Here is a 27322-nt window from a genome sequence, read left to right as displayed (position 1 = left end):
GAGACAAGACAAGAGACTGGTTTTGACAGGTGAGTGTCTATATACTGAATATATAAGCTGATCAGTATTATTTGCTGTCTGAGTATCATGTACTGTATCTGTTCAATCAATGCACCATAAGACTCAGAGAAACAATCTGTCATAGCTACGTACTCGTCCAGTGTCCTTTTCCGACTACTGCGGATGGCAGTCATGCTGTATCAAGATATTGAGATGCGTTTTGCGAGCCATGAGTTTATCGATGGTTGAGAACCTGACGGAGCCATTGAGTACAAAGATAGGACTACAAGCTAGCAGTTAGCGTACCAACCTGTTGGAGTGAACTGGCTGGCTAGCTATTCATTTCCACTTCTAAAAAAATAACTTATCTTCAGCCAGGTCAAAAACAAATATATTGTAGACTTAGCACCGTTGGCAGCTGTCAGAATACATCAGCTTCCTCCTCGAATGCAATTGTTTTATTGGGAAATACATGTACTCAAGGATATTTGAACCTGTGCGATCGTCACTTTCTTTTCAGCGCAGATGCTTGCTTTGTTTTCAGTGCTCATTTCCCCGTTGCACCACTACGTTGCAACCGTGAAACATTTCCCCATTCCACCGGAAGCTAAATAATAGTTCCCCAACTATATTCACAAACGCACACCTCCAAATGACAAAATAAATAAGACAAGTTTCAAAACATTTAAGTGGAATGATTTAATCATCTTAGCAAAGTAAAAATAACTAACTTTAGAAACAAGGCTTTTCATTCCACACGGACAGTTCCCTTGAGTTCTTAACTTTATTTTACTCTGAATATTCCAAGACCCTTACATTTCCATACACTTGCCCTTCATTTCTGTTACAAAAATGTATTTTTTCTTCTTCTCCAAAATGTATTTTCCCTCTGGAATCCATGCTCTTTGTCATGTTACAGGTCATCGAATACTTTTTCCTGGAGGATTTGACCTGCTTTCCAGTTTGGTAAATGTGAGATGAACACTTGTCCATAAGAGAGAAGGATATGGAATGAAAATAGACAATGTATAAAACTTAGAAATAACAAAAAAGGCAAGCATGTAGAGGAGGTGTGATGCATCTGTGGGGATAGTCCTGTGTTCGTTCTGGAGGCAACTTTGGCATAGATTAATACCCCAGTTAAATACTCTCTTATCCCGTATTGGGTAGAGTGCAGGGACATGGCAAGGGTATTACCTGGCTCGGGGTGGATTCACACTAGCCTAGCTCTTCCTACTGCACTGGCCTGGTTATACATCCAATGTCAAAATGAACATATCTGAGCCAGCACGGTACGCTTCAGGTCGGTGTGATAGTGTGAAAGGAGTATAGTACCTCAGGGCAGGGCAGGTTGGGTTTGTTTGACACCGGCCAGACACACACCCACTACTGTACTGTAGTACAGACATACAGGCAACCCTGAGGTGGGGGGAGGGATGCCAACATGTGGCAAAAGCATTTCAACAGAATGAGGAAAAAAAACAACAACATCAAGTCAGAAAACCAGTGAACTTTTAACACAATCTGATGGGAATCTTTCATTTTTGGAGAAAGAAAAATGAACAAGGGAGGAAGGAGGATCTCTGACGGAGGTCTTGATAAAGGCAGGTTGTCAACTCCCCTTTCTCCCTCGTCCTTTCTCTACCTCCCCCTCTTCCTCAATGAAAGGAGAGCCACCCTTGTCCTCTCTCCCCCTTCCTCCTATTCTGATCCTCTCACAGGTAGAGCTCCTTAGCTAGGATATGGTGCAGTTTCTCCCGGAGGACTCTGAAGCGGGGCCGCACCAGGGGGTCCAGAGTCCAGCACTGCTTCATGACTTCATACACCACCTCAGGACAGCCGTCCGGGGCCTCCATCTTGTAGCCCTTCTCTACGCGTGGTACCACCTCCTTCAGAGGCTGAGGGAGGAGAAGGGTGGGATGAGGAAATTGGAAAATAAGAAAAAGGTGAAGAGGGGAGTGGACTCGGGAGTCATTCATAGAGGAGGGGAGTGGACACGGGAGTCATTCATAGAGGAGGGGAGTGGACACGGGAGTCATTCATAGAGGAGGGGAGTGGACACGGGAGTCATTCATAGAGGAGGGAGTGGACACGGGAGTCATTCATAGAGGAGGGGAGTGGACACGGGAGTCATTCATAGAGGAGGGGAGTGGACACGGGAGTCATTCATAGAGGAGGGGAGTGGACACGGGAGTCATTCATAGAGGAGGGGAGTGGACACGGGAGTCATTCATAGAGGAGGGGAGTGGGCACGGGAGTCATTCATAGAGGAGGGACAGGTCTTCAGAGGAGGGAGACGGGAGTCATTCATAGAGGAGGGGAGTGGACACGGGAGTCATTCATAGAGGAGGGGAGTGGACACGGGAGTCATTCATAGAGGAGGGGAGTGGACACGGGAGTCATTCATAGAGGAGGGGAGTGGACACGGGAGTCATTCATAGAGGAGGGGAGTGGACACGGGAGTCATTCATAGAGGAGGGGAGTGGACACGGGAGTCATTCATAGAGGAGGGGAGTGGACCCATAACAGCAGTGTCCACATTTCAGATTTACTACATCAACTCTTAACTGCTTAAATTCATATACTCTATAGCTGTCACAAATTGTAACACACCTGCCCAATCAGTCCTTATTCATCCTCTGTCCAGGCATAAAGATACTTACAATTCTGGGGTAAGGCACTCGGCCAAAGGAGTAGATCTCCCACAGCAAGATCCCATAGCTCCACACATCTGACTTGGTGGAGAATTTCTATTGATCAACAAACAGAGGGAAAGACAGCATTTAAGCTTATGTGTAACACATACAGTATAAATGGTGCCAATCAGCAGTACAATACTATTGATACACTACTTAAATCTCAAGTCGACCTCTAACCCCTACTCACTGTAGATCTCAGAGGATTGGATAGGTGGAAAGCAATATGGTGGTAGCTTCATCTTGCCCTCTGATAGGCTAGCTAGAATTGCTACCATATTGCTTTCCACCTATCCAAATCCCCTCCGATCTAAACAAGTTCCTAGAGGGTTGATTTGAGATCCAGGGTATGCTCCTAAAGACAATAAGGAAAGTGACTAGTGAAACCGACGTCAGTGTGCTAGCTAAGCAGTATAGCTTCCTCCCCATCTGAATACAACCCAGGGTAAACTTTCCATACCACGGCTCAAACTCGGGGCTCTCTGGCTCGCTAACACGTGTGGCCGCCCTCCTTGACAAAATACAAGCAGTTGAGCTATAGAAAACGATCAAATTCGATAGCAACATTGACGACATTTCAAGCTTGCTCTGGAGTGAGCTTACGGCACGTTCTAAATCTCTGTTACACTAGCCTACCTTCTCTCTCAGGGCTTCTGGTGAGGTCCACTTGATGGGCAGTTTGGCCGTGTCCTGATTGGATGAGGCCTCTTTGGTCAGGCCGAAGTCGCTGACCTTAGCGATGTTTTCATCAGACACCAGAACGTTACGCGCCGCCAGGTCTCTGTGGACAAAGTTATTGGCCTCCAGATACTCCATCGCCTCACACACGTCTCTACAGAGGAGGAGGGACACAGGCAACATTTAATGTACAGTTTACATTGGCAGTGAGGTCTCTGTTCAAGTTATTGGCATCGAGATACTCCATCGCCTCACACACACGTCACTACGGGGGAGGGGAGACGGTTGACATTTAAAGAGACGGCTGACATTTAAAGAGTCATTGACAACGCTGACCAAAATGGACAATGTTACATTTCCAACTGGCTGCTATAAGTCACTGTCAGCAGACTTCTGATAATATTATTGAAGATGTACAGACCATAGAGATGAATCATTATCATACTCACAGTGAGAACTTGAGTAGAGAATCCCCGAAGATCACCGTCCTGCCTCTGGAGCGCAGGTAATCCACTAGACTGCCCTATAAAGAGAGGTCTTCAGTGCTCTCTGGTTCTTTATTTATAGAACTATTCATTTACTATCCTTTACTTAACTGAATCGTAAAGAGCCACCTACCTTGGCCATGTACTCACTGACGATAAACAGGCTTCCCTTCTCCTCAACGATGACACCTATCAACTGGACCAGGTTTGTGTGTCTCAGCTGGCTGCAGAAGAGAGACCAACACATTAGCAAGAGTTAAACATTTTAGAAAAGCTGTTTGAATAGCTGCACAGTAAACCAACACATATTCAACCAAAACCTCACAGCTCATAGAAACACTGTTCTAAGAAAACAATAAGGATGTTAAACACTTGACCAGAGTTGTGGTCCTCCCAAAGCTCTGAAACTGACTAGAGTTGTGGTCCTCCCAAAGCTCTGAAACTGACCAGAATTGCAGTCATCCCAAAGCTCTGAAACTGACCAGAGTTGCAGTCATCCCAAAGTTCTGAAACTGACCAGAGTTGCGGTCATCCCAAAGTTCTGAAACTGACCAGAGTTGCGGTCATCCCAAAGCTCTGAAACTGACCAGAGTTGCGGTCCTCCCAAAGCTCTGAAACTGACCAGAGTTGTGGTCCTCCCAAAGTTCTGAAACTGACCAGAGTTGCGGTCATCCCAAAGCTCTGAAACTGACCAGAGTTGTAGTCCTCCCAATGCTCTGAAAACGACCAGAGTTGTAGTCCTCCCAAAGCTCTGAAACTTACGTCATAACTGAGGCCTCTGCGATGAAGGCCTGTGCTGTGGCATCGTGCTTGATACACTTCACCGCTACTTTGGTCCCTCTGTAGTCTCCTACCTTCACGTCTGAAGGGAGAGATGGACACAGACTCAGGATGGGTGTTTAAACCTTCTACATCCTGGAAATACTTTGGTTAAATAGTCACAGGTGGCAATGAGCGGCACTCTCTGTGTGTAGAAGGTTTAAACACCCATTCTGAGTCTGTAAGTGAGAATGAAAGCATCCACTTTAGACCATTTTCACACACTCCAACAGAACAGGTATTGGGGGTGGAGTGAACTGAAGAGAGTCCAGAAGACATCCCAGAACAGGGTGTGATGCAGAGGAGAGATCGATAATAACATATGTTCCCGAGGACCTAACGTCCCCCACACAACCGCAGACATACATGCGACAGACACATGACCACTTGCCTCCAAACTCTCCCTTCCCTATGGAATGTTGGATGTTAAGCTCCTTCCTGTTCAGAGCCCAGCCGCTCCTGGAGAACTCGTCCTGGGCTGCCACAGTTCCCTCCTCCAGCTTCGGCTTGATCAGGTTGGTGCAGAGACCGTCTGCGTCTTTGGTATAGTGCTGAGGACAGGGAGAGGAGAAAGAGAGAGAGAGAAGGCATGGGTCAATAACATGGCCCAGGAAGGGTTAGAGGTTGTCAATACTGACGATGATTGATACATTAGGTTAGATTTTTATCTAAGTACCGGTAGGTAGGAACCAGGGTTGGGGTCAATTCCATGTCAATTCAGGAAGTAAACTGAATTCAAATAGAGTTGACCCCAACCCTGGTAGGAACCTTAGGATTTATTCAGCAAGACCTAGCAGTAACCAACAGAGGGCAGCATGGTTAAAAACATCAGAGCATTGGCTGGTTCTAAAAAAAAAAAAAATGCATGTCATCAACACTGGGCTACTGGTCTTTCCCTTATACGCTTTAGGTCCACAACTAAGTCCATGTACAGTGAAATGGCTGAAGGAACAGAGAGGGTGGTTTGGAAGGAAGAGAGAGGGTGGTTTTGAAGGAAGAGAGAGGGTGGTTTTGAAGGAAGAGAAAGGGTGGATTTGAAGGAAGCGAGAGGGTGGATTTGAAGGAAGCGAGAGGGTGGTTTTGAAAGTGAAAGCCGGGTCAGGTGTCTTCAGGTGAAATGATCTAGAACCTACCGCTAACACTTCCTTTTTTTTGTCACTTCCTGTTCAGTGTATTTGTTCCAGGAACTACATGAACAAACAGTCTCAGAGGCCGGAACACCTCACTAACAGGGAAACCATGTCTGTATAGCCAACAGTCTCAGAGGCCGGAACACCTCACTAACAGGGAAACCATGTCTGTATAGCCAACAGTCTCAAGGCCAACACCTCAAACCATGTCTGTACAGCCAACAGTCTCAGAGGCCGGAACACCTCACTAACAGGGAAACCATGTCTGTATAGCCAACAGTCTCAGAGGCCGGAACACCTCACTAACAGGGAAACCATGTCTCTATAGCCAACAGTCTCAGAGGCCGGAACACCTCACTAACAGGGAAACCATGTCTGTACAGCCAACAGTCTCAGAGGCCGGAACACCTCACTAACAGGGAAACCATGTCTGTATAGCCAACAACACGGTGCTCACTGCTCACACACTCTGCTTACAAAATAATAGACAGCTTTTTTAAACCAAGTGGAAAGCTCATTGGTACCATTTCGCTTTAGTAGCTGGTCCCAACTCCTTCCCTACACTTTTCCCTTGGCCCTAGCCCTTTGATGTTTGCAGACCTGTAAGGTGGACGCAATATGGTGGAAACTCCACCACTACACTGTTTACACCTGTCTAGACTCTTCAGATCTACCACCATCAAATGGTAAGGGTCAAGGGTCAGGGTCAGGGAGTAGGGAGCGATTGGGTGTCTTATATGTGTCTTCCCCCTGTACCTCCACCAGCTGCATGAGGTTCTCGAAGAACTCATCCTCGTCGATGCTGAGCTTGCCCTCCTTATAGACGATACGGTAGTGCTCCACCTTGCCGTCACAGCTGACACACAGGGTGTAGTCCCCGGGGTAGTTGGTGCTCTCTCTGACCAGGAACAAGCCCATCTCTGGGGGGATCAGGAGACTCTCTGCCTGCTCCCTGGTGATCTTACCATGGAACCATCTGGAAGGGGGGGCAATCAAATTTGTAGTCACAATGTGCTTTTCTTTTACAAGAAGGAGTCATGCACACACACAGTTAATGTACATCTCAACGCATTCATACATTTACATCTCAATGCACACGCACACACTTTTCTCAGAACTTAAGCATGTGGCTGAATGTGGGAGATTGAAAGAGAACAACAGGAAACTGTGCAGCGTGCACAGAGCAGACAGTGGTGCTGGAAACAGACACAGTGCACTGCAATTACAGGGCTGAATAGACAGAGCCAGGACGCAGCCCAACTGTGGATTAGATTCACATAACAGCGGCTGCACTGCCACGACAAACAGCCTTTCTGCACTCTACAATCACACAGAAACATACCGACAAACAGCCTTTCTGCACTCTACAATCACACAGAAACATACCGACAAACAGCCGTTCTGCACTCTACAATCACACAGAAACATACCGACAAACAGCCTTTCTGCACTCTACAATCACACAGAAACATACCGACAAACAGCCGTTCTGCACTCTACAATCACACAGAAACATACCGACAAACAGCCGTTCTGCACTCTACAATCACACAGAAACATACCGACAAACAGCCTTTCTGCACTCTACAATCACACAGAAACATACCGACAAACAGCCGTTCTGCACTCTACAATCACACAGAAACATACCGACAAACAGCCTTTCTGCACTCTACAATCACACAGAAACATACCCGACAAACAGCCGTTCTGCACTCTACAATCACACAGAAACATACCCGACAAACAGCCTTTCTGCACTCTACAATCACACAGAAACATACCGACAAACAGCCGTTCTGCACTCTACAATCACACAGAAACATACCGACAAACAGCCGTTCTGCACTCTACAATCACACAGAAACATACCGACAAACAGCCTTTCTGCACTCTACAATCACACAGAAACATACCGACAAACAGCCTTTCTGCACTCTACAATCACACAGAAACATACCGACAAACAGCCGTTCTGCACTCTACAATCACACAGAAACATACCGACAAACAGCCTTTCTGCACTCTACAATCACACAGAAACATACCGACAAACAGCCTTTCTGCACTCTACAATCACACAGAAACATACCGACAAACAGCCGTTCTGCACTCTACAATCACACAGAAACATACCGACAAACAGCCTTTCTGCACTCTACAATCACACAGAAACATACTGACAAACAGCCTTTCTGCACTCTACAATCACACAGAAACATACCGACAAACAGCCTTTCTGCACTCTACAATCACACAGAAACATACCGACAAACAGCCTTTCTGCACTCTACAATCACACAGAAACATACCGACAAACAGCCGTTCTGCACTCTACAATCACACAGAAACATACCGACAAACAGCCTTTCTGCACTCTACAATCACACAGAAACATACCGACAAACAGCCTTTCTGCACTCTACAATCACACAGAAACATACTGACAAACAGCCTTTCTGCACTCTACAATCACACAGAAACATACCGACAAACAGCCGTTCTGCACTCTACAATCACACAGAAACATACCGACAAACAGCCTTTCTGCACTCTACAATCACACAGAAACATACCGACAAACAGCCTTTCTGCACTCTACAATCACACAGAAACATACTGACAAACAGCCTTTCTGCACTCTACAATCACACAGAAACATACCGACAAACAGCCTTTCTGCACTCTACAATCACACAGAAACATACTGACAAACAGCCTTTCTGCACTCTACAATCACACAGAAACATACCGACAAACAGCCTTTCTGCACTCTACAATCACACAGAAACATACTGAAAAACTTTCAACCTGAGTTAGTATCAGTCACTGAGCGGTGAACTAGAAATGAAGTCCTCTCTTAAATGTTTAATAGTTTGCTTTCACTTTATATTATACTTTACATTGAATGTGTTTATTCTTTAATTGATGAGAGCTCTTACAAAAAACACATTCCTATATACATACAAAATGGCATAATAAACTTAAAATCTACCCTAGTAACTTATTGACTGTTGACCATAAATGGTACTCCTGAAAGCCATCTTTTCTGTTACTACACTACCGGTGAGTCATGGAACAACACAACACCGGTGAGTCATGTAATAACAACACTCATACTCCTGAGTGGTGCAGTGGTCTAAGGCACTGCATCGCAGTGCTAACTGTGCCACTAGAGATCCTGGTTCGAATCCAGGCTCTGTCGCAGCCGGCCGCGACCGGGAGACTCATGGGCGGCGCACAATTGGCCCAGCGTCGTCCAGGGTAGGGGAGGGAATGGCCGGCAGGGATGTAGCTCAGTTGATAGAGCATGGCATTTGCAACGCCAGGGTTGTGGGTTTGATTCCCACGGGGGGCCAGTATAAAAAAAAATATATTCACTAACTGTAAGTCGCTCTGGATAAGAGCGTCTGCTAAATGACTAAAATGTAAATGTGTCATGTAACAACAAAACACTGGTGATTCATGTAACACAACACTGGCAGTGTATTGATGGGAAGTCATTTCAGTACATGGAGTGATGAGTGTGCTGTACTTCCAGCAACGTTTTGAAAGATTCTGTCTGGTTTAACCAGGCTATGGAGACTGTACTGTACTTACGGCATTAGACTCAGCTTGCCTCCTTGCTTCACCCCTTCCCTCTTCTGGACATAGTTAGCTGGGATGGTGCCTTCTCGACCTGCGGTGTTCTTGGCTTTGTACCAGTTGGGGTCCTGGGACAGAACATGTCACCATTACTCTGATTAGAAGATCAGGGTTGACTGAGTAAATAACATAGAGAGATGGACAACATTACTGAAACCCTCTGCAGGCTTGGCCCTACATGATGTGCTCTCTGTCACTTTGGGCCGCATGGAGAATACCCAGAAAACACAAAGGACAATGTATGCACTCACTAACTGTAAGTCGCTCTGGATAAGAGCGTCTGCTAAAATGACTAAAAATGTAAATGTAAAATGATTTACAGCCCACCTCCTCAGACTATCACACAGATGTGACCCCCATTCCTAGAGGATGCTGGCTTGTTCCATCTAATTGAATATCTTAGTTGTATTACCTTTGGTTTGGTCTGTGGATTGGTCAACAATTGATTTTGAAGTCAGATCTGGTATAAATGGAATGAAAGTATTTTCTCCCTCGTCCTTGTTAAGCCCTCTATGGAAAAGTTGTATGATCAAGTCTAATTTCCTATGGCCTAGTAGGCATCTCTTTGTTTATGCTTTGTCTTGTAACCCCGTTAGATATGTATGTGTGCCTAGATTGTGAATGCTATGTTAATGTCAGTATTGCCTTGTAACTAAAGCATTATGCCTTACATTTGATTTAGTTCATTTTACAATGATATTTAATAACATAACACTTGCGTTTTGCATTCGCTTCTCATGACCATTTCTTGATAGTCATCTAAAATCATAATACTTAATTGCACATGGTTTAACTATATTCAATGGAGGCAGATAGTTAGGTTTATAATCTAGATTGTTAAATATTATTTAGCACTATGCCCCCTTCAAAAAAAAAATCTAAACTATTTTCTTTAGAAACATGACAGAAATGTGAAAGATTGAGCATACGTTTCTCCTTACTCAAACGATAAACCATTTTGGCCTGTTTTCTAGTCTCGCTTGCCAGAGACATGGCGGCTGTGGTAAAAGACTACCTGCTTCCTAACATAGAGAGTTAGGTACTTTACCTTAGTGACGACGATGATGGTTAAGACGTCTCCTTTGTTGAAGGGCAGGTCCTGCTCTGTGGTGCCCTTAAAGTTGTACTTGGCCATACACTCCGTGCCCTGCGGCCATGTTTCAGTCTGAGGGAGAGAGGAAATGTTCAGAAAAGCAATGAGGAAAATGTCAGTTTACTTTCTGGATTGAAAGTGAAGTGACCCCAACCCTGCAATAAACCAGTTCAATGACAATAGGTGGTATAGTGCAGGGGTTCTCAGACGTCTCCTCAGGGACCCCCAGACGTTCCATGTATTTCAACTACTCCGTGGCAGGCACAACTGATTCAACTTGTCGACTAATCGTCAAGCCCCTGAATAGGTGAATCAGGTGAGCTAGTTCAGGGTTACAACTAAGTCAATGGCAGGTGGTACAGTCGTATGAAAACGCTTGGGCACCCCTGACAATTTCCATGATTTCCATTTATAAATAATTGGGTGTTTGGATCAGCAATTTCATTTTGATTTATCAAATAACTGATGGACACAGTAATATTTCAGTAGTGAAATTAGGTTTATTGGATTAACAGAAAATGTGCAATATGCATCAAAACGAAATTAGACAGGTGCATACATTTGGGCACCCCAACAGAAAAATCACATCAATATTTAGTAGAGCCTCCTTTTGCTAAAATAACAGCCTCTAGACGCTTCCTATAGCCTCTAATGAGTGTCTGGATTCTGGATGAAGGTATTTTGGACCATTCCTCCTTACAAAACATCTCCACTTCAGTTAGGTTTGATGGTTGACGAGCATGGACAGCCCACTTCAAATCATCCCACAGATTCTCAATGATATTCAGGTCTGGGGACTGGGATGGCCATTCCAGAACATTGTACTTGTTCCTCTGCATAAATGCCCGGGTAGATTTTGAGCAGTGTTTTGGGTCGTTGTCTTGTTGAAATATCCAGCCCCGGCGTAACTTCAACTTTGTGACTGATTCTTCAACATTATTCCCAAGAATCTGCTGATATTGAGTGGAATCCATGCAACCCTCAACTTTAACAAGATTCCCAGTACTGGCACTGGCCACACAGCCCCACAGCATGATGGAACCCCCACCAAATTTTACTGTGGGTAGCAAGTGTTTTTCTTGGAACGCTGTGTTCTTTTGCCACCATGCATAACGCCCCTTGTTATGACCAAATAACTCAAATCTTTGTTTCATCAGTCCACAGCACCTTATTCCAAAATGAAGCTGGCTTGTCCAAATGTGCGTTTGCGTACCTCAAGCGACTCTGTTTGTGGCGTGTTTAGCAGAAAAGGCTTCTTCCGCATCACTCTCTCGTACAGCTTCTCCTTGTGCAAAGTGTGCTGAATTGTTGAACGATGCACAGTGACACCATCTGCAGCAAGATGATGTTGTAGGTCTTTGGAGGTGGTCTGTGGGCTGTTTTTGACCGTTCTCACCATCCTTCGCCTCTCCGATATTTTACTTGGCCTGCCACTTCTGGCCTTAACAAGAACTGTGCCTGTGGTCTTCCATTTCCTCACTATGTTCCTCACAGTGGACACTGACAGCTTACATCTCTGCGATAGCTTTTTGTAGCCTTCCCCTAAACCATAATGTTGAACAATCTTTGTTTTCATGTCATTTGAGAGTTGTTTTGAGGGCCCCATGTTGCCACTCTTCAGAGGAGAGTCAAAGAGAACAACAACATGCAATTGGCCACCTTAAATACCTTTTCTCATGATTGGATGCACTTGTCTATGAAGTTCAAGGCTTAATGAGCTCACCAAACCAATTGTGTGTTCCAATTAATCAGTGCTAAGTAGTTACAGGTATTCAAATCAACAGAATGACAAGGGTGCCCAAATGTTTGCATAGCCTATTTTTCACATCTGATTTAATTTCATACAACTTAATATTGCTACACTAAAAATCTTTGTCTGGACAATACCCCAGTACTCAGCTTTAATTAGAAAATGAATGGCATGCCACTGTGATCATTTTCTGTGACGACAGAGTAAATTATTATGCAGCCTCAGAGGGGTGCCCAAACTTTTTCATACGACTGTATATAGTGTTCTCTCTATTCAACATATAGGGTTATCTCTCTATTCAACATATAGGGTTATCTCTCTATTCAACATATAGTGTAATCTTTCTATTCAACATATAGTGTAATCTCTCTATTCAACATATAGTGTAATCGCTCTATTCAACATATAGTGTAATCGCTCTATTCAACATATAGTGTAATCGCTCTATTCAACATATAGTGTAATCTCTCTATTCAACATATAGTGTAATCTCTCTATTCAACATATAGTGTAATCTCTCTATTCAACTTATAGTGTAATCTCTCTATTCAACATATAGTGTAATCTCTCTATTAAACATATAGTGTAATCTCTCTATTCAACATATAGTGTAATCTCTCTATTCAACATATAGTGTTCTCTCTCTATTCAACATACAGTGTAATCTCTCTATTCAACATATAGTGTAATCTCTCTATTCAACATACAGTGTAATCTCTCTATTCAACATATAGTGTAATCTCTCTATTCAACATATAGTGTAATCTCTCTATTCAACATATAGTGTAATCTCTCTATTCAACATATAGTGTAATCTCTCTATTCAACATATAGTGTAATCTCTCTATTCAACATATAGTGTAATCTCTCTATTCAACATATAGTGTTCTCTCTCTATTCAACATATAGTGTTCTCTCTCTATTCAACATATAGTGTTCTCTCTCTATTCAACATATAGTGTAATCTCTCTATTCAACATATAGTGTAATCTCTCTATTCAACATATAGTGTAATCTCTCTATTCAACATATAGTGTAATCTCTCTATTCAACATATAGTGTAATCTCTCTATTCAACATGAAGCCATCTTTGTTTGTGATCACCAGGTCTCACCTGGGGTCCAGACATGCTGAAGGGGAGGAGGCAGTGGGTCTCCTGTCACAGGCCTCACACACCGGACGTCACCATAACACACAAACGCATACACACCTGCGGAGATACAAGAAAATACCGTTACAGGCAATACAGTGGACAACCTAAGTAGACAGTCACCACCTAAACACAACATTCAAAATGGGGCACTCGATAGACCCATCAAAGAACAAGAGTAGAAATAACAGCCAGCAGTAAAAAGTAGGAAGTAACTTTTTTTTTTTTCTTCTCACTTTCGCAACAGTGTTTCCATTACGCTCTAACTGTGTCACAACACTAGGGTGGGCTAATTATTGGTTCAATCAATAATAACCATACTCTTGAGTTCTCAGCAACATTTCAGTTTGGCCCAGCCCACATTCTAGTACGGGAGATAAAACTTCAGATTAACGCGGTGTTTGTAACAGACGATTTATGGTCATTCCGGAATCTGCATCGGGCCATACAGCATTTACTGCGATGCGGCCTCCGCAGAAGTCAAGGCATTCATGCGTCTTGCGCTTTGCGGAGCAGAGCCGTTGTGAAGGAAGTTGTCAAGGAAGTGAGTTTGTGTTTATACAGGAAGTACCGCCCCCCCACCTACCGTCAACCAATCACGTCAATACAGAGCTATACGGAGCCCTCCGCATTGTTACAACATTTGGGAGGCACACGGCAATGCACTACAGAGCTTGATTTGGCCTCCACAAGCCTCTGGAGGTACCGCGATTGCGTCACACCCTCCGTACGGAGCCTCCGGACCAGAGCTCAGGATGATAGAGGAGTTTCCCGCTAGTAATTACCAGTTGGAAGGCCGTTCAAATATATTTTTTTCCCAGGAATATGTGGTAAACAGAGAATGACAGAGGTATCATCTTTATACATGTCCCATTATGGCGTCTGACGGGCAGCGCCACCTGAGGCCATCTCCATTTTGAAGTAGTCCATTTTCTTCTTCAATTACTTCTATGAGTTGGCAAACAAACTGAAAAGGGTGCGTACACTGCCCCCTGGAGTGTGTTGTTTGAACAGGTATAAAGCCAAGGATGGTGATTTATTGCCATCTAGAGTTATGGAATGTTTGCTCACAAGTATATAATTTATTGGCTGATCCCTTCTGATGACCCGGATGGAATCATGTGATCCTTCCTTCACCCATAGGAAGCCCAACCCAGTTAACTACTTTAAAATGGTGAAGCCCTCAATGGCGCTGGCCATGCCAAAACAGTTTATATCCATCTAGAGTCCTTTATCTAACTCTATGGTGGTAAATTCCCACTTCCCACTTATGAACGCAGCATATATCCCCCCCCCCCACTCAGTTTAAAACTAGCCTGGTCCCAGATCTGTATCCCAGTAATGTATCAACAACTCAATGACTATAAGAGTTGGCAAGACAATACAAACAGATCTGGAACCAGGCTAGTTTAAAGCAACTATGAACCAAATAAAAAAATATCCTTATGCTACATTTCATTCCACATGGAGAACTCATCCGATTATTTTCCAACCAAAAAAGGTTGAAAGTTGATCCTTTCATCCCCAGTGAGTATCCTGTAGGGCTTAATATAGTTCTCCTCAACACTGGAATGTAAACTAGTGGTTGGACCATTAAAGGTTTCTCCTCCATCTTCATTTCCTAGGTTTGCAGATACTGACCATAGGGAGGGAAGCGTTTTTAAAACACATTTTATTCTATTGGCCACAGTCAGTGACATATGGATGTATTGACATAGTATTCATATTTCCACAAGGACTAACAAAAAGGAGTAGTATGTAGAAGCATGGCCCATAGATGATGTCATTAACAGAACAGACAAACCCATTCTCGTAATTCCGTTTGTATGCACATGAGGGGGGAATGCATGGCCCATGAGTGACGTCATCATCCCGGGACAAACCACTTTATTCTCAGCCAGGGTCAGCTCCCATAGACGAGTCCTAGGCCGTGTTCATTAGGGACCAAATGAAAATAAAACAGACTGAAACAGGGAGGGACTTCCTGGACCTGGTCCAATGTGAAATGCACATTTTCCCTATTCCATTGCAATGTTTTATAAATGATTTCTGTCACATGCCCTAATGAACAGGACCCTGGCTGAATAACTAGCATCATGAACCCATTACAGTTAGAGGGGACTGCAGATGGTGAACTTCCTGTATGACAGAGAGCCAAGACTGTGATTAATCCACACTAAGGTAGGGTCACTGAGAGAGAGACAGAGAGAGACAGAGAGAGAGAGAGAAGACACAGAGACAGAGACAGAGACAGAGACAGAGACAGAGACAGAGACAGACAGAGACAGAGACAGAGACAGAGACAGAGACAGAGACAGAGCAGAGAGACAGAGAGAGACAGAGACAGAGACAGAGACAGAGACAGAGACAGACAGAGACAGGCAGAGACAGAGAGAAAGAGAGAGAGAGAGAGAGAGAGAGAGAGAGAGAGAGAAGAGAGAGAGAGAGAGAGAGAGAGAGAGAGAGACAGAGAGAGACAGAGAGAAAGAAGAGAGAGAGAGAGAGAGAGAGAGAGAGAGAGACAGAGAGAGAGAGAGAGAGAAGAGAGAGAGAGACAGAGAGAGAGAGAGAGAAAGAAGAGAGAGAGAGAGAGAGAGAGAGAGAGAGAGAGAGAGAGAGAGAGAGAGAGAGAGAGAGAGAGAGAGAGAGAGAGAGAGAGAGAGAGAGAGAGAGAGAGAGAGAGAGACTGCAGTGCACTATGGCAGCTAGAGGTACTGGTAGTAATGGAGACAGAGTAGGGCCTACCACACTTCCCTTTGAAAACACACATGCTTCATCCATGGTTACTATGCTATCGACAGACTCATTTGAAACGGAATGGCGCAACTTCGGTCAAGGCAGCTACAGTGTTTGGAGCAGCAGTATAAAATCAGAGCATTTGAAGGCTCCCAGTCATATAATGTATGACCTGCCATGACACATGAGCTAAGGCAGTTCAGTTCCACATGGAAATGTATGAGGAGTACAACCACATGCTGTGACCCCACTCAGGTCCTCAAGGCACCAGCACTTCCCACAGATACAGATATAGATTAGCTGCCGCGTCTGAAGTACACTATCCATGAAGCCATCCCTGACCAGCCATTCAAGACTTTTGCAATGTCGAACTACAGAAGAAACACAATCAATCAACTGATGCTTTAGAGATAATAAATATTGATATCAATTTGATTTACTGTGTTTACCTATTGATGTTTAAATGACAATACATCTGGGTTTGTTGTACTGATTAGACAGCAACAGGATGGCTCTAGGCAAAGTCCTCAGTAGGTCAGTGACATAACCATGTAAGGAATGGATCAACAACACGGGGCCACGCCTGCCTCGCATGACACTTTTCATTTCCCTCTTCCAGCAATAGCTCAGTGAATCTGCATTCGCACTGCATTATGAACAGCTCCTTGACTAGGCCAACATCAGTGGCAGCAGGCTACGTGTGTGAGAATGGGACAGATTTCAGCATTTCTTGGTGTCACATTTAATAGATAATAGCTTTAGCTGTTCCCAGAAGGGCCCCTTCTTCATGGAACCACAGCCTTTCCCTTTACAGGGAGCACAGTACACAGTCTTTGTGGGCTGGTCCAGTCCAGTTGAATTCCTACTGATCTCACAGAGTCTGTGGGTCAGACACACTTTAGTTACAGAGGTCTGAAGTGTAGTCTAATCTCTGCTAGCCTGGGTTCCTGACTGACAATTCAGCAAAGTGAACCCAGGCTACATATTTGCTGAAGGACACCAGCAGGCTCCCGCCCACACTGAGGTTTTTTACACAAAACACACACACACACACACACACAGTGTGTTCTCTCTATACATGCTGCAGTGCATGCAGCGCAGTAGAGTGCAGGGCCTGTCATGCTGCGTGACATGTGCCCGAGGCTACAGCAGGAACCAGGAAGCTGGCTTCTCTCAGCGCGGAGACGCGATGTGCTCTGTGATACTACCGAGTACAGAGGGTAGAGGCACAGCTAACCAACATCACGAACTAGACAGTCCCAGAGAGAAGGTAATGCAGTACGTCAACACAAAAATCAGTGTTGATCATCTCTATGGACGCTGGTAAAGACTAGAGGCTAGGGCTGGCACAACTTTCATATACAGTAATCGTGTAACCAACAATTATGGACAATAACCGTTAAAAATAAAAGATGATCATAATCGTCCTAATATATTCATTTTTAGATGAAGGGGGGATTCAACTTTATATTCAAGTAGATCTACTTTACACAATAGTAGTTTTCAATTTTTACATGAATGGTGTAAAGTTGGTAATCATTTTAACATGAATGGTGTAAAGTTGGTAATCATTTTTACATGAATGGGGTAACGTTGGTAATCATTTTAACATGAATGGTGTAAAGTTGGTAATCATTTTTACATGAATAGGGTAAAGTTGGTAATAATTTTTACATGAATGGGGTAAAGTTGGTAATAATTTTTACATGAATGGGGTAAAGTTGGTAATCATTTTAACATGAATGGTGTAAAGTTGGTAATCATTTTTACATGAATAGGGTAAAGTTGGTAATCATTTTTACATGAATGGGGTAAAGTTGGTAATCATTTTTACATGAATGGGGTAAAGTTGGTAATCATTTTAACATTAATGGGGTAAAGTTGGTAATCATTTTTACATGAATGGTGTAAAGTTGGTAATCATTTTTACATGAATAGGGTGAGTTGGTAATCATTTTTACATGAATGGGGTAAAGTTGGTAATCATTTTTACATGAATGGGGTAAGGTTGGTAATTATTTTAAAAGTAGAACGGCACAGTTGGGAGGAGGAGCTTCATTTCCAAACGTTCCAAGTGGTCAGAACCATTTGTTTTTGAGACAGGGGTGGTACCAAAGCTGTGTTATATTCATTAGGTATGTTGCAGCTAATTTTCAAAAGATGCATTACAAGTTCAAAACATTAGCTGTTTGATAAAAATGACAATAACCGTCTCCATTTGCATGACAATTAATCGTTACCCCAAATTCCATAATTGTCACAACCCTACTAGAGGCACAACTAAATACCATGAACCATACAGTGCTGTGATACTAATAGAGACAGACAGAGCACTCCACAGCTCTGTGATACTAAGAGAGACAGACGGAGCACTCCACAGCATCGGACATGAACGGCATCTTTTCTTTATCCTCACTGATCTATCTTGTCTGTAACTGTTGGTCTGTATGCTTGATGTTAACTGTATGCGCAGAGCCGCAAACATTTCCCCATTAGTCATAATCTTATCAATTGAAAAACAAACCAGTGCCGAGAATATCCTTTAAAATAAAAAGGGGGGGAGGCCGGGAATTGAAGTAAAATGTGGAAACCCCTGTTTTTCTCGGAACACAATTGAATGAGAATGAATGGCAGAACAGATGAGTTCTTTGCAAGGCTATTCTCTGAACAAAAAATAAAATAAAAAACATTTGCGTACAGCACATTTGGAAATTATTCAGACCCCTTCACTTTTTCCCCATTTTGTTATGTTACAGCCTTCTAAAATTGATTAACTCAAATATTTTCCCTCAATCAACACACAATACCCCATAATGACAAAGCAAAAACAGGTTTTTAAAAAGTTTTGCAAATGTATTAAAAATAAAAAAACAGAAAAACCTTATGGAAATAAGTATTCAGACCCTTTGCTTTGAGACTCGAAATTGAGCTCAGGTGCATCCGGTTTCCATTCTACAACTTGATTGGAGTCCACCTGTAGTGAATTCAATTGATTGGACATGATTTGGAAAGGCACACACCTGTCTATATGAGGTCCCACAGTTGACAGTGCATGTCAGAGCAAAAACCAAGCCATGAGGTCAAGGGAATTGTCCGTAGAGCCCTGAGACAGAATTGTGTCGAGGCACAGATCTGGGGAAGGGTACCAAAAACTTTATGCAGCATTGAAGGCCCCCAAGAACACGGTGGCCTCCATCATTCTTAAATGGAAGAAGTTTGGAACCACCAAGATTCTCCCCAGAGATGGCCGCCCGGTCAAACTGAGCAATCGGGGGAGAAGGGCCTTGGTCAGGGAGGTGACCAAGAACCCGATTGTCACTCTGACAGAGCTCCAGAGTTCCTCTGAGAGAAAGACGGGAGAACCTTCCAGAAGGACAACCATCTCTGCAGCACTCCACCAATCAGGCCTTTATGGTAGAGTAGCCAGACAGAAGCCAATCCTCAGTAAAAGGCACGAGAGCCCGCTTGGAGTTTGCCAAAAGGCACCTAAAGGATTCTCAGATCATGAGAAACAAGGTTCTATGGTCTGATGAAACTAATATTGAACTCTTTGGCCTGAATGCCAAGCGTTACGTCTGGAGGAAACCTGGCACCATTCCTACGGTGAAGCATGGTGGTGGCAGCATCATGCTGTGGGGATGCTTTTCAGCGGCAGGGACTGTGAGACTAGTCAGGATCGAGGGAAAGATGAACGGAGCAAAGTACAGAGAGATCCTTGATGAAAACCTGCTCCAGAGCGCTCAGGACCTCAGACTGGGGCGAAGGTTCACCTTCCAACAGGACAACGACCCGAAGCACACAGCCAAGACAACGCAAGAGTGGCTTCGGGACAAGTCTCTGAATGTTCTTGAGTGGCCCAGCCAGAGCCCGGACTTGAACATCTCTGGAGAGACCTGAAAATAGCTGTGCAACGACGCTCCCCATCCAACCTGACAGAGCTTGAGAGGATCTGCAGGGAAGAATGGGAGAAACTCCCCAAATACAGGTGTGCCAAGCTTGTAGCGTCATACCCAAGAAGACTCAAGGCTGTAATCGCTGCCAAAGGTGCTTCAACAAAGTACGGAGTAAAGGGTCTGAATACTTACATAAATGTGATATTTCAGTTTCGTATTTTTTATACATTTTCTAAAAACATTTTTTGGTTTGTCATTATGGGGTATTGTGTGTAGACTGATGAGGGGAAAAAACGATTTAATCAATTTTACAATAAGGCTGTAACGTAACAAAATGTGGAAAAAGTTTTTAAAAAATACTTTCCGAATGCACTGTATATGTGCACTGTAAATTATTTGTAATTATGTTCTGGCCCCCCCAACCATCCACTGAAGAAGGAATCGGCCAGCGGCTGCCTTCTGCTGCTGCTGCTGTTTCTATCTGTTTCAGGCTCATTGTCCACCCTCCCTCCCAGAAGCCTGGAAGGGATGAGAGAGCCAAGCCTATGGGTAACTTCAACCCCGCAGCCCCCCCCCACACACACACACACACCAACTGATTAATGGACTGCTGAATGTATATATTTTTCTCTTGCTTTGTTTGCTCTTTTCCATATTATGTCTATCGCTGATAAGCTACCCAGGAAAGGGCTGGAAATAGTCCATATTAATATATGTAGCCTTAGAAATAAGGTTAATTAAATCAATAACTTGCTAACATCATTAATATATTAGCCATTTCTGGAGACTCACTTAGATAATTCATTTGATGATACAGCAGTAGCAATACAAGGATATAACATCTATAGAAGAGACAGGAATGCTTATGGGGGAGGTGTTGCTGTATACTGTATATTCAGAGTCATATCCCTGTAATGCTTAGAGAAGATCTTATGTCAAGTGTTATTGAAGTATTGTGGTTGCAGGTTCACCTGGCACATCTAAAGCCTTTTCTTTTGGGGTGTTGCTATAGGTCACCAAGTGCTAACAGTCAGTATCTAAATAATATATGTGTGAAATGCTTGGTAGTGTATGTGATGTAAACAGAGAGGTCTACTTTCTTGGGGACCTGAATATTGACTGGTTTTCATCAAGCTGTCCGCTCAAGAGGAAGCTTCTCACTGTAAACAGTGCCTGTAATCTGGTTCAGGTTATTAATCAACCTACCAGGGTGTTTACAAACACTACAGGAACAAGATCATCCACATGTATTGATCACATTTTTACTAATACTGTAGAACTTTGTTCTAAAGCTGTATCCGTACCCATTGGATGCAGTGATCACAATATAGTGGCTATATCCAGGAAAGCCAAAGTTCCAAAAGCTGGGCCTAAAATAGTGTAAAAGAGATCATACAAAATATTTTGCTTTGAATCTTATGTGGATAATGTAAAGAATATTTGTTGGTCTGATGTGATTAATAAGGAGCATCCACACGCTGCACTTGATGAATTTATTCAATTGTTTCTTCCAATTATTGATAAACATGCACCTGTTAAGAAACTGACTGTTAGAACTGTTAAGGCTCCATGGATTGATGAGGAATTGAAAAACTGTCTGGTTGAAAGAGACGGGGCAAAAGGAGTGGCTAATAAGTCTGGCTGCACATCTGACTGGCTGACTTACTGCAATTTGAGAAATTATGTGACTAAACTGTATTATGAAGCCAAGATTGGGGGGAGGGGGGACACGGAGTACTTTAAATAAAATTATGGGCAGAAAGACAAATTCAACTCCATCTTTCATCGAATCAGATGGCTTATTCATCACAAAACCATTTGATGTTGGCAATTATTTTAATGATTACTTCATTGGCAAAGTGGGCAAATTTAGGCAGGAAATGCCAACAACGAACAGTGAGCCATCGTACTCAAAAATAATAATGAAAGAAAAAGCATTGTAAGTTTGAATTTTGTAAAGTTAGTGTGGGAGAGGTGGAAAAAGTATTGTTATCGATCAATAATGACAAACTTCCTGGCATTGACAACTTAGATGGAAAGCTACTGAGGATGGTAGCTGACTCTATAGCCACTCCTATCTGTCATATCTTTAATCTGACACTAGAGGAAAGTCTTTGTTCTCAGGCCTGGAGGGAAGCCAAAGTAATTCAACTACCCAAGAGAGTGGTAAAGCGGCCTTTACTGGTTCTAACAGCAGACCTATCAGCTTGCTGCCAGCTCTTAGCAAACTGTTGGAAAAAAATTGTTTTTGACCAAATACAATGCTATTTCTCTGTAAACAAATTAACAACAGACTTTCAGCATGCTTATAGAGAAGGGCATTCAACATGTACTGCACTGACACAAATGACTGATGATTGGTTGAAATAAATTCATAAGAAGATTGTGGGAGCTGTACTGTTAAATTTCAGTGCAGCTTTTGATTTTATTGACCATAAACTGTTGTTGAAAAACGTATGTGTTATGGCTTTTCAACCTCTGCCATATTGTGGATTCAGAGCTTTCTTTAATGGAAGCTTCTCTAATGTCAAACATGTAAAGTGTGGTGTACCGCAGGGCAGCTCTCTACTCTTTTCTATTTTTACCAATGACCTGCCACTGGCATTAAACAAAGCATGTGTGTCCATGTATGCTGATGATTCAACCATATACGCATCAGCATTCACAGCTAATGAAGTCACTGAAACCCTTAACAAAGAGTTGCAGTCTGTTTTGGAATGGGTGGCCAGTAATAAACTGGTCCTGAACATCTCTAAAACAAAGAGCATTGTATTTGGTACAAATAATTCCATAAGTTCTAGACCTCAGCTGAATCCGGTAATGAATGGTGTCACATTGGTGTGGCTGTTGAACAAGTTGAGGAGACTAAATTACTTGGTGTTACCTTAGATTGTAAACTGTCGTGGACAAAACATATAGATTAAATGGTTGTAAAGATGGGGAGAGGTCTGTCCTTAATAAATAGATGCTCTGCTTTTTTGACACCACACTCCACAAAGCAAGTCCTGCCGGCTCTAGTTTAGTCTAATCTTGATTATTGTCCAGTCGTGTGGTCCAGTGCTGCAAAGGAGGACCTAGTTAAGCTGCAGCTGGCCCAGAACAGAGGCACATCTTGCTCTTTATTGTAATCAGAGGGCTAATATTAATACTATGCATGCCAGTCTCTCTTGGCTAAGAGTTGAGGAGAGACTGACTGCGTCACTTCTTGCTTTTATAAGAAACATTAAAGCAACACCTCATGGCACCACGCCTCTCCCCCATGTGACCTACTTGTTGTGTGTGTACTGACATGTATGTGTAACTGATAGATGCACACACACGCTAAATATTTCTAAATTGTAAAGTATTTTGTCTGTAATGTATTTTTCGTTTTATGTCGGAACCCCAGTTAGACTAGCTGTCGCCATTGGCGTTGGCTAATGGGGATCCTAATAAATCACATCTACTTCTGCTGTTTCTACTGCTGCTGCCGTTACCGTGGCTTCTGTCTGACTACTACCATAAATGCCTGATTGGTGGAATGCTGCAGAGATGGTTGTCCTTCTGGAAGGTTCTCCCATCTCCACAGAGGAATTGTGGAGCTCTGTCAGAGTGACCATCAGGTTCTTGGTCACCTCCCTGACCAAGGCCCTTCTCCCCCGATTGCTCAGTTTGGCAGGGCGGCCAGCTCTAGGAAGAGTTTGTGGTTCCAAACTTCTTCCATTTAAGAATGATGGAGGCCACTGTGTTCTTGGGGACCTTCAATGCTGCAGACATTTTGTGCCTCGACACAATCCTGTCTCGGAGCTCTGCGGACAATTCCTTCGACCTCATGGCTTGGTTTTTGCTCTGAGATGCACTGTCAACTGTGGGACCTTATATAGACAGGTGTGTGCCTTTCCAAATCATGTCCTATCAATTGAATTTACCACAGGTGGACTCCAATCAAGTTGTAGAAACATCTCAAGGATGATCAATGGAAACAGGATGCACCTAAGCTCAGTTTCAAATCTCATAGCAAAGGGTCTGAATAAAAATAAAAAATAAACTGTTTTCACTTTGTCATTATGGGGTATTGTGTGTAGATTGATGAGGGGAAAAAATTATTTCATCAATTTTAGAATAAGGCTGTAACGTAACAAAATGTGGAAAAAGTCAAGGGGTCTGAATACTTTCTGAATGCACTGTATGCCTTAATTTCTCAAAAATATAGACTCCTGGCTTTCATTTGTCATGCTCCTATGAACTTCACGTTGGTGCTCATGGAAGATGTCATAGGGAAGAAACAGTTGTGGCAATACTGTGTATTTATATGCCTGGTTGTTATGCATGTAGGCTGTGTCATCTGATGCATGTTACCTGTATGTCAAATATGCCTGTCCAGTGTCCATTTCTCTATGGGATATCAAAAGTACGCCAATCTATTCTAAAGCACAGCCGATCACATTAGGACAGCACACCTGGATATGCCTGATGATGATGATGATATATGTGACCTGGCATTATCTGACTGGTGGACGTCACCATCAGCATTATCACCATCAGCATTATCACCATCAGCATTATCACCATCAGCATTATCACCATCAGCATTATCACCATCAGCATTATCACCATCAGCATTATCACCATCAGCATTATCACCATCAGTACTGGTTAGGCAGCATTGAGCATTTTCCACTGGCAGCCACAGCAACTACATAGCCCCGGGAACCCAAACTGATATGCTCCCATTGATATGGTGAAGTGAAACGGCGCATATCAGTTCGGAATCCCAAGCTAGATACTGCAGGCAGTGTCAGAATGCATGTTCCTGCTCCCGCAGTAGTGCTAAGCACTTTTGGTTTTGCGCCGGTTTTCCATGTGTCGCTCAAGCTAGGCCCAGCAAGCAAGTCAGGGTTAACAGTTCTACTCATTTAGCTCCATCCGGCTCCATTCTTTCCTTCACTGGTTTGCCATTTGACTATTCCCTGTGTTATTGAGCTCCATCCGGCTACAAAAGGAGCTCTCTGTGTGTGAGAACTGTGACTCTGCATGCTGGCTATTGTTCTTAGAGAGGATCAGAGCCAGAGGTCGGTGACCTAAGTGGGAGAACTACTGCCTTGGCCCAAGGCGACCATTTCCTCTCCGACTGACACACACTACTGCCTGGCCCAAGGCGACCATTTCCTCTCCGACTGACACACACTACTGCCTGGCCCAAGGACATTATATGAACTCGGGTTAGTTCCTGGGAGTGTGATTTTTTATTATTTTTTTATGTGCAAGCTCTGGCGAGTAAGATTTATTACGGCATAATTAATTAGAAATTTGAAGGATACCAAATAGCAATACCCTGTCATCCACACAGACAAACGAGTGGTCAAAGCCCTATTTCAGCCAAGTCTTCCACAAGGGTCCAAAAACAAAGGCCATCCACCGCCTGCCCATCCATCCCTATAGGTAGCATGTGTGTGGTCTGCCGTTGCTCAAGGCTCAGTGACACCCTCGAGAGGCAGTCAGTTGACCATCTGCGGGCTCGGCCATACCCTCTGCCACACCATGTTGGCCCCCCTTGTACCCAACAGGCATAATGCAGCCTTTCTGTGCGCTCGTAAAAGGAGAGGAGGAGAGGGAGAGAAGAGAGATGAGGAGAGAAGAGAGATGAGGACAGAGCGGAGGCTGTGTGGGAGGATGTTTGGTGGTTCCGACAGCTGCCACTACTGCACCCAGCGAGCCAGAGGAAGTGGCAGAGAGAGAAAGAGAGAGAGAGGCAGAGGAAGTGTCAGAGAGAAAGAGAGAGGGAGAGAGAGACCAAGAGAAATAGAGAGCAGGGAGAAGAATCATGACTTTCCATCACCACCACAATCCTATGTTCACACAATGCAACAATACTGAGTGAGAGTTATAATCTGCTAGCCTTATGGTTAAGGCATGATGTATCTCCTTAGTGGGGACCACATATAGTCGGCTACTGAATATCTGCGTCACGTCAATGTTGACAGTTCTTCAAGTCGCTTTGGATAATAGCATCTGTTAAATCACTATAGAATATTCGTTTGTGCCTGTGCACCCTGTGCATACAGAACGCAATCAATCCCCTTATCATGATGTTCATCGGTAAAGCCCAACAGGCTGGTAGGATTCAGAACAAGTGGTCATCACAATTACATTCATAACATATCTCTAGGGCTTGAAACACTGCCTGATTAAAGGCTGAGCCTAAGTATCGCAATCACACCAATATTTCACATCACGCAAAGATGAAAATAAGAAAATGAATTGTCTGAGCTTCAGTTCCATGAACTTTGGGCCCTACAACTCGAGATAGTTGAAGAGGGATGGGGGGGTCAGACTATGAGAATCAGCAGCCAATAACCTGTGGTTTTGGAATATGCAGAGTGAGTAAGAACACACGATGCAAGCGGCTAGATTTGTATTCTTCTTCGAGGTCCCCTCGTGATTCTGGATCTGTCCATTTGTTTGTTTGAGTAACAAAAATAAGGCTAAATGAATCTGCGGTCAATTTCAGAACACAGTAGTGTAGCAGCGGATGTTGCAACAATGTAACAATTTTCACATCTTACCTATCAAACGGAACAAAACGTCAATAGATGCATCACTATGAGAAGAACGCAGAGGCAGCCAGCGCGGGGATGGAATAGATGCGAGTTGTAATCTACATTCGAGTCAGTTAAAACGATTCCAAAAATGATGATGCAGTCAATGGTTCTTGATCTTGATGAAAACAATACGGCGGCGTCTCAACCGTCGAGCGATATAACCACCGAAACAACTCAATTCAGTCACAAAACTAGTGAGATCAGCACACAGCGTTCCTGGAAATTCATCAGAATGTTAAAACGAGCTAAATAATCCACAAACTTCAACCCTGCTCCTCTGCTGTGGTCGGCCTTGTTGTAATAGGAAATGCACGTAGTCAGCCAAAAGGGTCATTGGGCGCAAAGTTCAGAACGTTGAAGATAGAAATGTATCGCATTTATCATTAGAACATTGTTGCCGAGAACTGTAACCGTTCTAGATGTTGAATTGCTATCTGCAACGTTCTGCGTGTTCCGCCCCTACCGTGATCCCTTGCACTACGCATGCGCGCGGGTTCAGGCGCGCTCGTCGACAACTATCTGCAGTCCATGAAAGTACAATGGCCACTCAAAAAGACTCATTAACATGAATATGACCCACTCATCACATAAATTAATACATAACAGATTGCTCAACTTCACAGCTAATATTTCATTATTTTAACGAAGGAAAATATATCCTCTTAG

General features: G+C 43.5%; 1 protein-coding gene across 2 annotated transcripts; it reads right to left on the bottom strand.

The window, feature by feature from the left end:
* Positions 1-679: 679 nt before the first annotated feature.
* Positions 680-27105, bottom strand: LOC121568050 (tyrosine-protein kinase CSK). 2 transcript variants are annotated; one of them, XM_041878614.2, is made up of 12 exons: positions 26621-27105; positions 13411-13506; positions 10502-10618; positions 9409-9521; positions 6565-6784; positions 5070-5229; positions 4622-4721; positions 3993-4083; positions 3824-3897; positions 3333-3528; positions 2664-2750; positions 680-1898 (listed from the first exon to the last, which is right to left on the bottom strand). In XM_041878614.2, the coding sequence occupies exons 2-12, from the start codon at positions 13423-13425 to the stop codon at positions 1716-1718; spliced, it is 1356 nt and encodes a 451-aa protein (XP_041734548.1). In that variant the 5' UTR covers positions 13426-13506; positions 26621-27105; the 3' UTR covers positions 680-1715. The 2 variants fall into 2 exon arrangements, with proteins under 2 accessions (XP_041734548.1, XP_041734549.1); XM_041878615.2 differs by lacking the exon at positions 26621-27105 and adding an exon at positions 13768-13943.
* Positions 27106-27322: the final 217 nt, after the last annotated feature.

The sequence above is a fragment of the Coregonus clupeaformis genome, unplaced genomic scaffold (assembly GCF_020615455.1).
Source record: "Coregonus clupeaformis isolate EN_2021a unplaced genomic scaffold, ASM2061545v1 scaf0162, whole genome shotgun sequence".
Classification (NCBI taxonomy): domain Eukaryota; kingdom Metazoa; phylum Chordata; class Actinopteri; order Salmoniformes; family Salmonidae; genus Coregonus; species Coregonus clupeaformis.
This window is presented reverse-complemented; position numbering and strand designations above follow the sequence as displayed.

Bases quoted from the DNA above. Each gene is read 5' to 3' on its own strand.
- LOC121568050 (XM_041878614.2), bottom strand. The intron at 9,522-10,501 runs GTAAAGTACCTA...GTTCTGTCCCAG, and splicing joins CCATCATCGTCGTCACTAAG to GACCCCAACTGGTACAAAGC. The intron at 4,084-4,621 runs GTAAGTTTCAGA...TCTCTTCTGCAG, and splicing joins GCAGAGGCCTCAGTTATGAC to CCAGCTGAGACACACAAACC.